Source organism: Haemaphysalis longicornis, unplaced genomic scaffold (genome assembly GCF_048455015.1).
Source record: "Haemaphysalis longicornis isolate Haplotype H1 unplaced genomic scaffold, Haemaphysalis longicornis Haplotype H1 scaffold_4, whole genome shotgun sequence".
NCBI classification, from domain to species: domain Eukaryota; kingdom Metazoa; phylum Arthropoda; class Arachnida; order Ixodida; family Ixodidae; genus Haemaphysalis; species Haemaphysalis longicornis.
This window is the reverse complement of record NW_027526361.1, coordinates 116818140-116834439: the sequence shown is the minus strand read 5'-3', so window position 1 is coordinate 116834439 and position 16300 is coordinate 116818140. Positions and strand designations below refer to the sequence as shown.

Genomic DNA, 16300 nt, shown 5'->3' with positions numbered 1-16300 from the left:
ATATGGGCCCTTATTTTAAAGCCAATGCCTTAGGCACAGGCGGAGCGTGTGGATGGATCCTATAATTATATTTCACATTGAAGTGCAGAGGAACATTGTTTTTTAAAGCGAAGCGAAAAAGCATTCTCGTCTGCGCTTTGGGTGGTAGGTAAGTACCCACGCAAGCTTAAGGGATGGAGATAATAAACTTTAATGAAGCCGGGGAAAGACTTTAGAGAGGCGTCCTCCTTCCAGGATCCTCGAGCTCGGGACGCATTGACAGCTTTTCGATCAAGCGTGGCTAACCTTTTAGGCCGGAGCTGGCCAAGGCTCTCTCTCAAAGCTCTGTGGAAAGGTTGAGGTTTGGCGGGTCCAGGGTAGATTTGTCGCAGCCTAACACTATGCAGCTGAGGGTCCCAGGTTCTCCACACAAGAGGTGAAGTTGGGAAAATTGTGTGCGGTCAAAGAGGTGAGGTCTGGTGCAGTGTGGGAAGGTGTTAACCTGCAGGGCAAAGAATAATCTTTCCCGATACATCGGTAGCGGTTTGCGTGGGGGAGGGATACGATGCGACTAGAGGACGCATGCGCTGGGGTTCTGGCTCGGTAGATCAATCTCAAGCCATGAGGTTGTCGAACTTGTTGCAGGGGCCCCAGAGAAAATTGGGTTCTGATTCGAGGTTGCTACAATCATTTATGTGCACCCATGGCCTTACAGTTGGACTTGTAGCTCAAATGATTCATGGGGACTCGGAGTGCTACAATCATTTATGTGCACCCATGGCCTTACAGTTGGACTTGTAGCTCAAATGATTCATGGGGACTCGGAGTTAAACTTAGCAGTTGGAAGTGATGTGGCGTATGTAAGTAGCTGATAAAGTATTTACTTCTTTTCATTGTATCAATTACGTCTCAAGCTCTTTGATTGCACCTCATCTTTGAGAACTTCCCCACGTCGCCCTTCTGAGCCGCGTGTCAACTCAACGGGAGCCCGGACGACAACAGGGTTCCTGGTTGACTATGCAAGCACGGATGGAACAGCTTCTCAAATGTTCACTAGTGTCATTCAGGAAGGTCTCTGTCAGAGCCACAGTGGATGTCCATGTGCAGATGCAAAGAGACACGGTTGGCGACATCATTGCCAAAAATAGTGACCATGTCGGCAGATGGATACCGGTGCATTATAACAGCCAAAGGTGTAAAGTCGAACACGGATATATCGAACTCCAAGGGGATCGCGAAATAGTTCGATATATAAAAAATTCGATATAAAAAATATGGGCTCTGAGACGTCACTTATGTCGGACGATCACTTACCGATCGTCGCATTCAAGAATGACAACTAATTCCGCACTCACGACGCAACAGGACGCTTTATTTCCGTGAAAAAAAAAATCGCTGATCTTGGCCTGCTTCGTCGTCCTGGAAATGAAATTAAAGACGCTGGTCTCGATCTTCTCGAGGCTGCACAACTAGAAAATTCCAGCAGTACGCTGCGCCTTCGCACACCATGCACAACACGCACGCAAAAGAAGAACAGCGCGCGCGTACCACAAGGACTTTGAAGGTAACAATTCCAAGGCTCTCTGAACGGACTCCAACAAAGCGCTCGCGATGGTCATCTCTGAGAGAAACAGTGATCTCCGAAAGGTACGGGACAACTCGCCAAACAGCAGCAACAGCAGCAAAATGCAAAAGAAGGAAGAGGCCTCGCGCGCCTCCGTTCCCTCTTTCCTTTCCAGAGACGACATCCAGAGAGCGAAAAAAAAAACTCTTTTTCGGCAAGCCAGGGAACGTACGCAGCCGAAAAAAAAAAAAAAAAAGGACGTGCGCAGTCGGGGCATCCCTAACTCGCACTGTCAAAATTTTCACATTTTCCCAGCGTTGGGGCTAACGCTATATATAGTATACGTTGGGGCTAACGCTACGCCATCCGCTAACGCTACGGCGGCCGGTAGCGGGGCCCGACTGGGCAAGCGCAAATTCTTTCCGGTAGGGGGGATTAGTTCCGCGAGCCAGTCTTCGCCATGCCCGCGCATTCATCTACATCCTCTTCAACCTCAATCGGGGATGCAGCGACCGCCGAAGAGCACCTTCCAGCTCGCGCGGCGTTCGATATACCCGATGTCGGGAAAAATACGGTTCGATATAAACGTACGAATTCCTATACTTTTATAGAGAATTTGCAAGGGGATAATTTATGGGTTCGATATAGACAATAATTCGATATACCCGTGTTCGATATATCCGTGTTCGACTGTATTAAGCCGCGTCGCATACATTCATGTACAGGCGCCCCTGAGATTGCCGTAAATCACTTCGAGTACTTAAGTTTTGAAAACTGGGCCAGTTATGTGAAAAAATAACGGGAATAGAAGATTTTGGACCTGAAGTTTGCATCTTAACTTCACCAAAGCAAGTTACAGGGGCTCTAGTGAGAAATTCTATGCATACAGTTAAATGCAATCTGACAATCGTTATGCCCGAACGCTCACTATAGCTTCTTGTACTCACCCCTGCCTGTCATGGGCGTCATCATCATCATCATCATCATAATCATACCACTGCAGGGCAAATGCCCACTGCAGGGCAAAGGCATCTCTCATAGATCTCCAATTATTCCGGTCCTGTGCTAACTACGACCAATTTACCTCACAAACGTTTTGATCTCATTCGCCCATCTAACTTTCTGCCGCCCCCTGCAACGCTTGCCTTCCCTAGGGACCCACTCTGTTACCTGTAACCTCTGTCCCCTCTGTTGCTGTCATGGTCATTGCAACATTAATAGAAACTTTGAAAAAAGTGAGAGGGCAATCACACATGGAGTTCTAATTTGAACTCAAACAACGTATATCCTTACAAAAATGCTTTTTTACATTCTGTAGACGTTCTGTTGACATCCTACCAACTTTATTGCTATCCTACATACTCTTACATTCTATTGACAGTCGTCTGTAAAAAGTCTACTGAATGTATGTTGACACCCGTCTGTTGACTGTTGTATGTAGAAAGTCTACTTAATTCACGTTGACATTACGCAAATCGGCCAATGCTGCTTGGGATACGCAAATTTGTCTGTTGACGGTTGTATATAGAAAGTCTACCTCATTTTTGTTGACATTTGTCTGTTGACGAGCTTCTGTAGGATGACCACTAAAAGTGTTTTGACACGCTTTGTCTCAAGTTGAATTTAACGCAAACATCTTTTTATTTCGTCCTGGAGTCCGATTTCAATTAATTCATATTGGTTTTTGCTAAATACCAGGACAGGTTCACAATATTTGGGGACAAACTATTTACTTGACTTTAACCAAATTACGTTACTTTGTTTGAATCAGGTTTTAAACACACACACACACACACACACACACAAACACACGCGCGCCCGAGCGCCTGCACGCACGCACGTACGCACACAGACACACATACTCTCTCTCTCTCTCTCTCTCTCACACACACACACACACACACACACACACACACACACACACACACACGTATCTTTCTCTCTCCCTCTCTCTCTGCATGTATCTTCACACTTGTGCAGCCCGAGAAAAAAAAAGTAGCAAAAGGGAGCAACTTTCACTGTTCGTACCTCGAGCCGCGCAGTTTCTCCCTCGGAACAACCAGTTCGTCCCTCAGCCGCACGGGTTGGTACTTCACGACCCGCTCGCTTTCACTCTTCACGGTGATCAACATGACTATTCAGCGGTTCCGAACAAGCGCCAGCCAGCGGCATCAACCACGCGCAACCGCTCGTCACTGTGTTTTGATTTGCGCAAGCTAAGTGCCATGCATGGTTGAAAGGAACGAATTATGCCAGTAAATATTTCGCGACAGACTACTGGACGTGTCTCCAACAACGGCGATAATCTAAAATCGCCTGCTATGCCCACCTAATACGGCCGGCGCAGATGTTTTGGTCGCTCTCGGCCAACCGCCAGCGGCGCCCCTCCCTCTTTGCGTACCTCCGGGAGAAACGCGTCAATCACCGGAGGCAGCCGAAACGCGGCGCGCAACCCATTCCAGATTTCCGTTTTGTTTAGTTACAGCTTGCAACAATAAAGTAAACATGAAGATATGTGCAATTGCTCACGTTCCAGTGTTTCGCGGTATTATATTTTGGAAATAATAACGCGTAGTTTTGTAAACATGCAATGAGAGGCGCGCCTCACCGCGGCATCGGCATCCCGCGGCTGGCGGGTATATATACATGAAGTGCACTGCTAGCATTTGTGCGGTGCACTGCTTGCAAGCGCTTGTGGTTTTTCGGATGTAGTACGTTTGTGAGCTGGGGTTGTGTTGTGTTTCAGAAAGTGCGCGTGTGGATGTGTGGCTCCGCAAAATGTGAACCCTCGCAGACGAGGTTCCCGAGGCCTAATCTGTTTCTGCTTTCTTTTTTTTTTTTCATTTTTGCTCCCACTAAACGATCTTTTAAAGGGCAATAATGACGACGTTCTATTAAGCTGTATTGACACCACGGTCTAGGAATGGCCGGCTTTTCTCACTGCATCACGTTTCGAATATCCTGTCAGAAACGCTTCGGTTAGCAACAGCGATTGAGTATAAAGTCTACAAAAAACTTTCTGTAGAAAGTCTACAGAAACGTTTCAGTTCAAACACGGTGGCCAATGGTTGACAAAAAGTTGGTAGGCTGTTGCTAGGAAGTCTATAGACAGTAAGTAGACAGTCTACTCAATGTTGGTAGCTTTTGTCGACTTTTGTCAACAAACATTGAACTCAATGTTGGTAAAAATTTTTATGAGGGATATATGTTTGACAACCCGAGCCGTCCTCGGTGGTTGTCGCTTTGGGATGAAATGTGCATTGTTCCTTTTCCCAGGTACCTTTGCCGAGTTGAGGAGATGCGGCAAAGCCTCCGCATCATGTACCAGGCAATGAACAAGATGCCCACAGGTCCCGTCAAGGTTGACGACTACAAGATCGTGCCTCCGCCCAGGCATGAAATGAAGGTATAGTAGAACTGAGAAAGATGATTATGGGGTTTAACGTGCCAAAGCTACATCTATAGCTGGGTCATGAGGCGCGCTGTAGTAGAGGGCTCTGGATTAGTTTTGACCACCTGGGGACCTTTAGTGTGCGCCGGAATCTTGACACACAGGCGTTTCCGCTTTCCGCCTCCATGTGAAAAGCAACCATTGCGGCCGGGATTGAACCCGCGTCCATGCGCTCAGCAGCACAACGCCTTAGCCACTGAGCCACCACGGCGGGTGTCACGTAGAAAGGACCGAGCCTCTTCGAGACGAGGAGAATATGGCAACAATTACGCGTTTTCTTGAATCGTGTATTCGTGACTCAACGGCTTGCATAAGCAGCCGTCATTCCTGCGTGAACATCGGCAGAACTCACTAAAATGAACCTTAGTGGCCTTATTGGTGTCGTTCCACGTGAAAAATTAAAGTACAATCACGCTTCAAATTTTTTTAGATCCTTTCTGATGTCACGAAGGAAAGCATGCCGGATATTTTATTCCTGGATATTTTGTTTTGCTCACGGAAGATCAGGTGGTCTACAGGTGGTTTTTCAAGACCGTAGTAAATCCCCAGGTTTAATCTTCAACTTCGCGCAAAGGACGTTTATGTTGTGACATTGTTTACATCATGCTTTACAATCGCACATGTTGAACAAGAATGATGCAAAGACAAACCTATCTGCAAATGCACGCTCAAATGCAAACACTAGGGTTCCTGATAGGGAAAAGTTGCAATGAAATAAATGTCTGCACAGCGTTTTGCGGACAAACACGTCGTTGATCCAAAAAGCACCTTGAAACGAGATGGTCTATAATTGAGAGGTGTGAGAGTATTCCAAACACTGATTACTTGGCGAATAGTGCTTGCGATTCGATTCGATTTGCAGCGCAGTTTTGCTGCTAAAGTATTCGAAGTTTTCGAATATTTGAAATTTGCGAATACTAGAGAAATAAAAGTTGGCTCTGCCGCATGGCTCCTAACCTTCGAGCTTCACTGCATGGCATAATTGCCCATGTTGGCCTTTTTGTGTGATGCCGAAGATACGCAAAAAGCCCAACACATGAAAATCTTGTGCAACTCTTGCGTAAAACTTGCGTAAAATTTGTCAGCTGAAAGGAATTTCTTGTCCACACCAAGTGTTGGCCCACACAGCAGATTGAGTGAGGAATCGAGGATTGTTACTTGCTGGTTTGCACTAAGGTCATACCACCCTTAGTGAAAATCACCTAAGTGACATAGTAGTTGGCATCATAAATAGAAGCATGCCCAGGCTCTTTTCAATGACTGGAGGGACCAGTGAGAAATGTGCCCTGTATTTACAGTAGCTACATTGCCGAATACTCATTTCTCCAAAGCAATTAATGCCAAGCTTTTGTTCTACTGCTTTGTCATTTTGTATTAATCTTTTTCTAAATTTGTGTACAAATCAAGGATAATACATGAACACTCAGATGTGAGTCCTGACTGCCTAAGTTATCTGTTTTTTTCTTTGTAGTGTTTTTGTAGCTAAGCTTTACAAGCTCTATGCATATTAAAGCAAGTATATCAGTATTAATTCGAAAATACTCAATTCAGTTGGCAGGGTCTTTATCATTCATATTCAAAAATATTCAACTCGCAGTCAGCTTTTACTATTTGTTTTTGATTTGCAGTGCCAAGTTTAATTTTCGCGTACCTCTATATGTTATATATACAGAAAGGTTAAAGGAGTACTGACACGAAATTTTTATGTTACGTTTTTTTCGCTGCTATGCGTGCCCACCAGCCCACTAATCATAGAATGACAGATTAGACGGTCGAGCGCAGCGTAAACATTCATTTACGGCGTCGTTTATTCGTGCCAGTTTCGGTTTCGACAAAAAAACGCCGAGCGGCCGCCATGACAGCATGTATCACATGGCGTCACCATTCTTGCCGTATCGCTGCCTCTCTGGAAGCGCGCGCGAGCGAGCGCACGCGCGCGCCCAGACCGGCCGAGGTTTTCGCCGTCCCCACAGGCCCGGGCAGCATGACGTCAGTCCCAAAACCATGACGTGTACACACGCCCGAGCAGCGCGCGCCAATTACAGCCAGCGCGTCGGCTTCGTCACGGGAGCCCCGACGTCGGCAGTTTGGGGCACGTAGCAGATGATGTCACGTCGGCCCGCTCTGGGCTTTCTCGTGCGGGCGAAGATTAAAGTGGATTTTAAATATGTTTCGCTGAACGGTTGCTGTTGAAACTTGCTGGGAGATATCTCCTGATAAAAAGGAAGCGTTTTACATAGTTATCTCAGCTTTGAAATTTCGTGTCAGTACTCCTTTAACTTTACAAATACGCTAATATCGTCAAAATAGAAAACAAGGCGATTCAGCTCTGATGTCCTTCGCAGACTTCCATGGAGGCCCTGATCCACCATTTCAAGCACTTCACGGAGGGATACCAGGTGCCTCCAGGCGTCACCTACACTGCGGTCGAAGCGCCAAAGGCACGTTACTAATATTTCTGCAAAACGCTTTCTTTATATGCGAAGCCTAACTATTTTGGCTAACTCTGGCAGGTTTCCTGCGTAGATTTTTTGGGCATCGCTTTGCTAAAGCCAATTTCGAATCAGTAGGTGCAAAAAGCACCTCTTCTCCCGACTATTATAATGATTAAATGACTTGACTTTTGCTCATTTTCGTGCAGGTACAAGTCGTAAAACTGTTCACGTTGGGGTGAACGCTCCTAAAACACTGAAACACTTTTTTAGATTTAGGAACGTGAAATCCCTAATGTCCAGTTAAGCTGCCTGGAAATGTCACTGTGCCAAACAGATATGCCAGTATTGTAATGCCACCATGGAGCAGAAGCGCCACATGCAGTGCCAGCATTCGTGTGGCAGTTTGCTGCAGAAAGCCTTCTGGCTTCCACTAGGCTAGGCCAGCCTTTGTTCCCCCTTTCTGCTGCGTTGCAGCAAATGGAGATGTCAGGCTGGTGCCTATGCCAACATTCGCAGCCAGTGGAAGTTTAGGTGCCATGTCGCTGCTACAGACAATGCCGGCACCGACGACAATGCCGACACCTAAAGTGCAGAGCACTTAAGGGGCTTGCCTTGTCGTCTTAGCTCGCTCACTGGACCCAAGTAGAGCCCCACGGCGTTTCGTCGTCGCGGCTGTCGTCGCGGCGTAACCCAGTGGCTTGGAATATAGTCACAAGCGTTCGAAACTCGTGAACTGCTGGCGATTGTAATACATCGCCCCGTTGTTTAGCGCAAAGAAAACTGCAAGGTACATTCTAGGCAATATATATGCAATTAACCGGCAGCGCGCGCATTCATTTTGGTTAGAATGCTCGTTGGGTTGGATTTTATGATAGTAAGCGAAAAAAAGTGGCTGTGCAATGCCGGCATGCGTGGGAGGAAAAGCAGGCACAAAAAGAACGGAACTTCTGCTGGCGCTGTTTCAGATAGGGGGCGATCGCGATCACAGCGAACGAAGGCGGGAAATTTCGATTGCATTGGGTGGTAGCAGTCAGCGGATAACGGCGCTACAGTCCACTATGGCGGATCACTGCTCTAGACTCCCGACAGCTTTCGCACTAAGTGGAACGGATTTAATTTTTCACTCAATGGGCCACTTAATGCTTTAAAAATGTATGTAGGGCGAATGTACAGAGTCCGCGCATATCTTGGCCACACTAAACGTCCTGCACATGGTGCTTGAACAAGTGCCTGTGAATTTGCAAGGCAGATTTGAGGCGCATAACCACAGTGCATTTCCTACGATGTCACTGCCCTTATATAAACAGGCATGTGCATCTTTGTGTGTGGTTTGAGTTCTTCGGCACATAGAAAGCTTTCCTTTTTGTTTCCCTATGATGTGACCTGCAGAAGTGAACAAATCGAAAGTGTGTGCTGCGCTTCTTCTACTGTTTATTCACTCATTGTTCTACAAATTAAGGCCAGCATAAAAAAAATGACGGCATATCTGCTTGCCCCGCTGCAAACGCCGTCGAAAAAGAAATGTCAGCTGCTGCCCCTGCCATGCAACACCTCTTCTACAGTAAAACCTCGTTACAAGAGACAAGGTACCCAAGAAACATGTCTCTTGTAACCAAGGTCTCTTGTACGCAATGTTGCTAACATGGCAAACATAGGAAAACCAACCGATCCGCTTTCACTCAGATGTCCCTTATAACCAAGTGTCTCTTGTAATGAGGTTCTACTGTATCTCCTTTCCATTCCTCTTACTCCTCCCAGGATGAATACGATGGAGATTTGCTCCCTTCAATTAAATTTTCCTGCATTCACCCTGTTGGGGCCTTCATTTTCTGTTGTACTAGAAGCAGCTCCCCGTACCCTTGCCTCAGTGGGAAGAAGCAGGCACAAGATGAGTCTCTCAGGCCGACCTCTACTCCTTTTCAATAAACTTTTACTCTCTCTCTCTTGAAGCAGCTCGAGGCAACCTCCTTTGTTTTAGTGTTGGCTTTTATGTTGCCTCTCTTCGGCACCGTTTTTGACATGCTATTTTTTTTTCATTTGATACCATAAAAATCACTCTAACAGTGTTTTTAAATTAAAAGAACGCTGGCACTCTCCATTTTGTACTGATAATTTGCCTGAAACATGCCCGAAGCTTCCTTTGTGCTGAACAATGTTGACATGTGAAAGCCATGTCAGCAGTTTCTGTGGTTTGGAACGGTCTTTCCAATATATACTTCATGTTCAACCTGTTTTTGGCTGGGTGATTGAATCAATCAACAGACAGACAGATGGGCTAGAACGTTTGTGCTTCAGCAGCTCCTGATCTTTAAAACAATCTTTGAAAGCCATGATCCCATCAACACTGAAGCTGTATTGCTTCATTGAGCCCTTTGGGCCAAAAAAAAGGGTGATGTACAGCTGACGTCGCATTCATTTCCAATGCTTCTCATTCGTGCAAAACCGGTGAGAGAAGTCATGAGTGGTTATGGTCAACTTATACAATGAGGGTTAATCGTCCCTTTTTAGACTGCCATTAACGTAAAAATGCGTTCTACCACAATCCACACGGTACAAATAATTACACCTTATGCAGCCAGCAGAGATTTTCAGAGCTGACGGAGCTATAAAAAACAAGAACTATAAAAAGAAAAGAATAAAAAAAACGGAAGAATGATAGCGAACACAAGCTGTAACCATCACTACCAATTTTGGCTCTCATGTAGTTGAACCCCTTTATAAGAGACACTAGAGAGCAGTTTGTCTCTTATATGAGACGTCTCTTTTAAGCAGGGTGCCATGTTTTCACTTATGTACTCATCAATCCCCCAGTTCAGTGTAGGCACATTACGACAAAAACAAGCACAAAAGAATGCTACATCATGTTGCAGACAGTCTTTTGCGATTCGTTTTGCCACCACAATTCATGAAGTGGTCCTGAATCTTTTTTTGCTCCATGGCTGTAGTATTTACACTGTTTTTTTTTTTAACAACAGCCTCTTGAAGCTTTCTCTTCCGCTGTATGCAGAAGCATCGCAGATTTTGAGTCTCGACATCTGCGATGCTTCTTGATTGGGAGCTACGCGATCGGGAGAGGCCAGTGCACGCTCCTGGTATTCTTGGCTCGCGCAGGCGCCCACCCGCATGTGCAGTTGCACTCGTACACTTGGCAGAAAGCTTTAACCACTTCTGTACATTGGGTTTCCGTTGCCAGCTTCTCGTCATCGTTTTAAAGCTGTCTGAACCACTCCGTGTTTGATGAAGTTATAATAGTGACTGCACACGTCTGCCGTACCCCTTTGCTCCTACAAGGTTGCAACTGCAGTGAGTGACTGGTGGCACCGCTTCAAAAGTTAAAATGTCTGTTACAAGTGAGATTGATGACCAAAATTCAAGCATAACTTGTTTGTTACAAACAACTATCTTTTATATCCAATGCCTCTTATAAAAGAAGTAAAATTAATGGAAAAGATAGGGCAGCCAACCGTGCGAGTGAATAGTGTCATCGTACCCGATTGTCTCTTACATCCATGGATGTAAGAGACAATCGGGTACGATAGACACTGTCTCTTGTAACGGGGTTCCATTGTAGCTCAGTCCGGGCGCTTACCATACTGTGCGCATCAACGAATAATTGATTTTGGCAGTTTAATACGCTGGCCACCTGGAGATCTTTAACGTCCGCTGAAATCTAGACACACTGCCGTCTTTGCTTTTTGCCTCCATCTGACAATGCATGTCAATGAACTGCTTGCAGGGCGAGTTTGGGCTCTACATACTGTCGGACGGAAGCAGCTGCCCTTACCGATGCAAGATCAAGGCACCCGGATTCGCCCACCTGGTGAGCGCTGTACCTCACTTTACATCATTTCCGGGCAAACGTTGATTTCAAAGTGCACCCAGAACACACAGCATCAGACAACTTGCGCGGCACCTGGCGACATAATTTGTTAACTCCAGTGAAAATGGCGCCTTTCACAGAGATAATTGATGCAATTAGCATTTCCATGTGGACAGAGGTGCGCCTCAAAGGGGCAGACAACAGATTTTTGTGGAGGCGTCACTAAGGGGGCACACTGGTCTTAGAAACTTTTTTTTTGCTTTCCAACCAATTCTGATGAAACTTCATAGGCTTGTTCAGTTTTTTTAGCTGATTTCAAATATCTAATTAGTTTCGATGTGGGGCAACTAGTTTCTGTGTTAATTTTTAAAAATCCTTGATTGTTTTTGAGAACAGTAGAAAAAAAAATTACACCATCTTCCCACGTGGGAACCCTGAGGGGGATGCAAAGCCGTGGAGTAGTAGCGTGTTAATTGGTTGTTAGAGTAAAGACACGTGTAATAGCGTATTAAATGTCTTCTATATTTATCGAGTAGTGGGGAACGTTTTGCAGCTGCTCGTTCTCGAAGCGAGGAATCCTCTGTGCGACGCTGGCATTTCAAAGCGGCTTCTCGTTCTCGAAGCGAGGAATCCGCTGCTCTATGCTGCCGTTTAGTTTCAGCGTCACGAGCTCTCCTCTGTGCAGCCTTGTCTTCGGAGGTGCTCGCAGTTCTGACAGTGTGCTGGCTGGCGCTAGTTGAAGGCAGGGCCGTACCCAGAAATTTTTTTCAAGGGGGGGGGGTTATGAATTTTGGGAAGGGGGTAGTTTTGCTGAAAGCATCAGTAAGTATTGTTTACTTGCTGCCTGGAAAAGATTTCGGGAGGGGTTTGAACCCCCAAACCCCCCCTCTGGGTACGGCCCTGGTTGAAGGTGTGCCAGCCAGTTCGCTGACGGAATCGTTGACGTCCATTTCCAGTCATCGGACGGCACAGTACCGAAGAAGCAACTGAGCGGAGCGCGGACGGGGTTTATTTGCAGAGCAGAGGGAGTGGAGAGGAGGAGCAGCGCGCATGCACGTGATTGGACAGCTGGTGTGGAGAGGAGGAGCAGTGCGCGTAGCGCAGAGGTGGTGTGGAGAGGAGGAGCAGCGCGTGCACGCACAGTGTTGCGGGTGTCTTCCTGAGCCGGCACGAGATGAGCCGAGCGGCGAGGAGGAGAGCGGCGTTATCCCAGCTGGTGTGGAGAGGGGGACGAAGAGGAGAGGTGCGGACGCCGGAGGGTCGACTAAGAGATGCTCTGCATCTAAAAAAACTATTCAACAAAAGATTACCAGCAAGACATGGATAGATACCAGAAGTTGTGGAGAATGAAACATGGGAAGCAGTTTTTTTTTGCAATCACATACACGTTTACATCAATTCTAACTTTTAGGTCTGAACTACTCCTGCTAACCAATTAAAAATACCACTAATTAAACAACTACTCAAGCACAAAATGCAAAATCTGCTTCCCTTATCGCATGGTTTAAACATTCAGCTTCACAGTGCAAAAGAAATGACCTTCCTAGCTACACTACATGCAGGGATGTACCTCTCGACAATTTGGTATCACTGCGATACCACTCGTGGCGAATAAGTGGGAAATTATGGAAGAATAATTATTTCTTCGTTGAAATCGGGTCTCTACGGCTTTCATAAATACCTGGTACTGTTTCACGTACAAAATGTTTGAAGGAAAAGCTCTGCAAATCAAGAGAAAAGTGATACCTAAAAAATGCTTGATTTGATTGATTGTAGGGTTTAACGCGCCGACGCAACGCAGGCGATGAGGCGCGCCGTAGTGGAGGGCTCCGGATTAATTTTGACCACCTGGGGATCTTTAACATGCGCCGAAATCTCGTACACACGGGCGTTTTTGCTTTTTGCCTCCATCAGAAAAGCGACCGCCGCGGCCAGGAATCGAACCCGCCTAAAAATGCTTTCTTTGGTAATTTTTTGGCCCCTAAGACCCATGTGCCCCCTTAAAACACCTTAAACCAAAACAGTTTCACATTAGCCTGTTTGAAAGCGGAATTTTTAGATCTACCAGGTTTAAGTATGCTGCCAAAACCAATGCTAAATAAAAAGGTTTTGAAAAACTCGTCCCCAGCTAAAGCAATAAGAAAACGCAGTCTTTCCTATACCTTTATGCGGCTTTTAAATCACGTGCTCAAATTGACAGGTCTGTTTTTATACGTACAGTAGTATCGCATTGACACTACGACGGCACCTTTCAGACTTCAGAAAGTTCAGTGCCAAATTAAAATTATTTCCACCAATTTATTTGAAAATTTCTTGTTACCCCACTACATAAAATGCTAGCTAGGGGACATGCACATTACAAAAAGTGGTTGCGTGTCCCTTTAAAGTGCTTGGTCACCATTTTTGCACCGTGGCTATGTAGGGAATTGATTGCCCCATCAATTCCTGAACATGGCAGGTTGTCATCAACCTGCATGTCATCATGCAGGCTGCGCTATTTAGTCGGTGAATGGGCATAGTCGAAAACTGCTGCTGCAACATACACGGCTCATGGGCACTCTGCTTCTAATGATTCAAGTGTTCTCCCTCGGGACAGCTTTTACAAGCAAGGCACAGTTAAGGCTTTACATACACAAGGCATACATATGCAAGGCGTTGACGGAGAAAAGTGCTCTAGTGACCACAGTGAATTTGCAGTAACAAAAGAGATATACAGGTCTAAGTTATCACAAGAATCACTTATGCTAATTTGACATGTCCTGGGACACACTGGTAATTAATCTGCGAAATAAAAAGGCTCTGGTACCTGTGATGCTGTTTTGTAATGTGCGGGAACATATACTTGTTTCCTTTTGGAAAAGAATCGACATTCGGACAAGCTGGTATCAGTTTAACATCTTGAAGGTCAGCGTAGTAGACAATTACATACAAGAGGAAAAAAAAAAAAAAAGAAGACTACAGGACGGCACTTATGTCTAGTCTTTTTCAAGACAGTTATTTCTAGTCTTTTTCAAGACGCTGCCCTTCAAGACGGTTATTTCTTTTTGCCACTTCAGCTGAGGAAAGAATGAGCCTCAATCAGCGGTATCACTCAGTACTCGCCTGTGCACATATATACGCCTGAACGAGGACTCGAAAGTGCAGTGATGAGAAAGGCGATGTTCGTTCAAAGTGTCTCCCTTTGTGTTCTTCCATTCCAGTCCCTGCTGGACTTCATTGGCAGAGGACACATGCTAGCCGACATCGTGGCAATTATTGGTGAGTGCATGATGCTGCATTGCATTAGGTGCAGAGTACCTTAGGACCGCACAATGTCCGTCTGCGTCCGTGCGCATAGCATTTACAATCGCAAAAAATAACGCAGGCACCGGCAGGATTACAGCCTGTGTCTGGTAGACCAGACAGTTAGTGTAAGGTTGTCTTACCCATTGGGCTATGACCGTGAGTTAGTACCCGAGAGTCAAATGGCTTACTCCCTAGCCTGTAACGGTGCAGAGTACCTTAGGACATTAGGACCTCCCAATGTCCGTCCGTGTCCATCTGCACGCACACCACCACCAAGCGAAAATAAGCGAAATTCGATTTGAGTCGCGAGTTGCAGTTTCATTTAGGGAATAATCAAGGTACAACTCGCGGCTCAAATCGAATGACGGTCGGGGCACAAATCGGACGTCACTTGGGGCGCAACTTGGATGTCATTTCCAGTCCCCGTACTCTGCACCCTCGCCATCATCCGCGGAGTGGAGATGCTGCCATTTTTAAATGCAGAGCATTTCTTAGCCTCGCCTGTTCCTGCGTCGGACAGTGTCAACAGTTTCGCGTCCGCAGCACATGCGCCTCTCCTTCCCTCCTCTCTCTCAACAGCAGCTGGCGCGCGCATGCGTCGTAGTCAGCCCGTTCGCTCCGTCGCGGTCTCGGCCTAACAGGTGCGTGATAGCAGCGCGGTGGGGCGTGGAAGGGCGCGCGCTGCTTGCGCATGCGCGCTCTCCCCCCCGTACTGCTCTCCCTCTACTGCGCGCGCTGCAAATATAGCAGCTAGCGGTCTCTCGTGTTTCAGTCACTGCGTTGATCCTTCCTTCCTTGGTTGACGCTCGTGCCCACGTTTACTCGTGTCTGCTACTCCAGCATCACGGAAGAAGCGATGGAAGCAACACTGCCTTCAATCAGTACTGAGGCCCCAATGCTCTGCATTTACTCGTGTTCCCCTCGTGGGAAGGCGCGGGAATTTTTTTCTTTCCTGTCTTGCATTAACTTGGTGGCCTGGGAATTTTTGCTATAGAGGCCGTTTGCAATTTCGGTGGGTACAGCAAAACAACGCTCAAAGGTGAACGATCCAATGGCATTTTTGTGAATAAGCAGCAGTATACATGTGGAGGGGAAGGGGAAAATGAAGTCTTATTTGCGGAGAAAAATGATAAAAATTGGCCAACTTTCCATGATTGGAAGAAACTTGGCGGTGACATCAGTCTCTAACAAATGACAAAAAATTGTGCCTTTGCAGGTACTCTCGACATTGTTTTCGGAGAAGTCGACCGCTAGGACTGACCTGCCGAAGCATCTCTGCACCACAGTTGTCTGTGCATTGCAGAAGATGGCCAAAATCGAGGCAAAGAAAGCTTGCATGCATCAGCATGGTGTTTTGAGTGAAGGAATAAAGCACGCTACTCTTAAAGCTGCATTTTTTCAAGCCTATCATATATGGTAATGCAATGCAATAGAGACATTTCTCTGCCATGTGGATTGGATGCACTGCAACAAAACAGCGGTCCCCAGTATGTTGTGCTGCAGCACTGTTTTCCATAATCAAAACAGTGCAATGGAAAGCAAAAAGTGTTGATAATACCCCTAACCTTCTCCTTACTTCGGTTTAAGCGAAAACCACAGTTCATCCTCCTCGTTGGCTCCTGCATGTGTATGTGCATGGATGAATAAAAATACTTTGGGTGTTCACATGAACTGGCCACACATATATATCCAGACATATGGAAGCCATGTGTCTGACAACACAAAGGCACCTTAAAGTCAACAGAAACAAAAGAGCCATTGACACA

At 46.2% G+C, this 16300-nt stretch overlaps 1 protein-coding gene across 2 annotated transcripts in view; it reads left to right on the top strand.

The window, feature by feature from the left end:
• Nucleotides 1-15925, top strand: part of LOC144179297 (NADH-ubiquinone oxidoreductase 49 kDa subunit-like) — a 36458-nt gene extending 20533 nt beyond the window's left edge. Inside the window, exons 7-12 of one of the 2 annotated variants that reach the window (XR_013324197.1) lie at nucleotides 4820-4949; nucleotides 7340-7435; nucleotides 11166-11249; nucleotides 12268-12492; nucleotides 14450-14507; nucleotides 15751-15925. Coding sequence is in view for 1 of the 2 variants with exons in the window: in XM_077707595.1 (XP_077563721.1) it covers nucleotides 4820-4949; nucleotides 7340-7435; nucleotides 11166-11249; nucleotides 14450-14507; nucleotides 15751-15788 (406 nt within the window). In the remaining variant the exon portion in view is untranslated. The remainder of the gene's footprint in view (nucleotides 1-4819; nucleotides 4950-7339; nucleotides 7436-11165; nucleotides 11250-12267; nucleotides 12493-14449; nucleotides 14508-15750) is intronic. The other variant, XM_077707595.1, reaches the window with a different exon arrangement.
• Nucleotides 15926-16300: the final 375 nt, after the last annotated feature.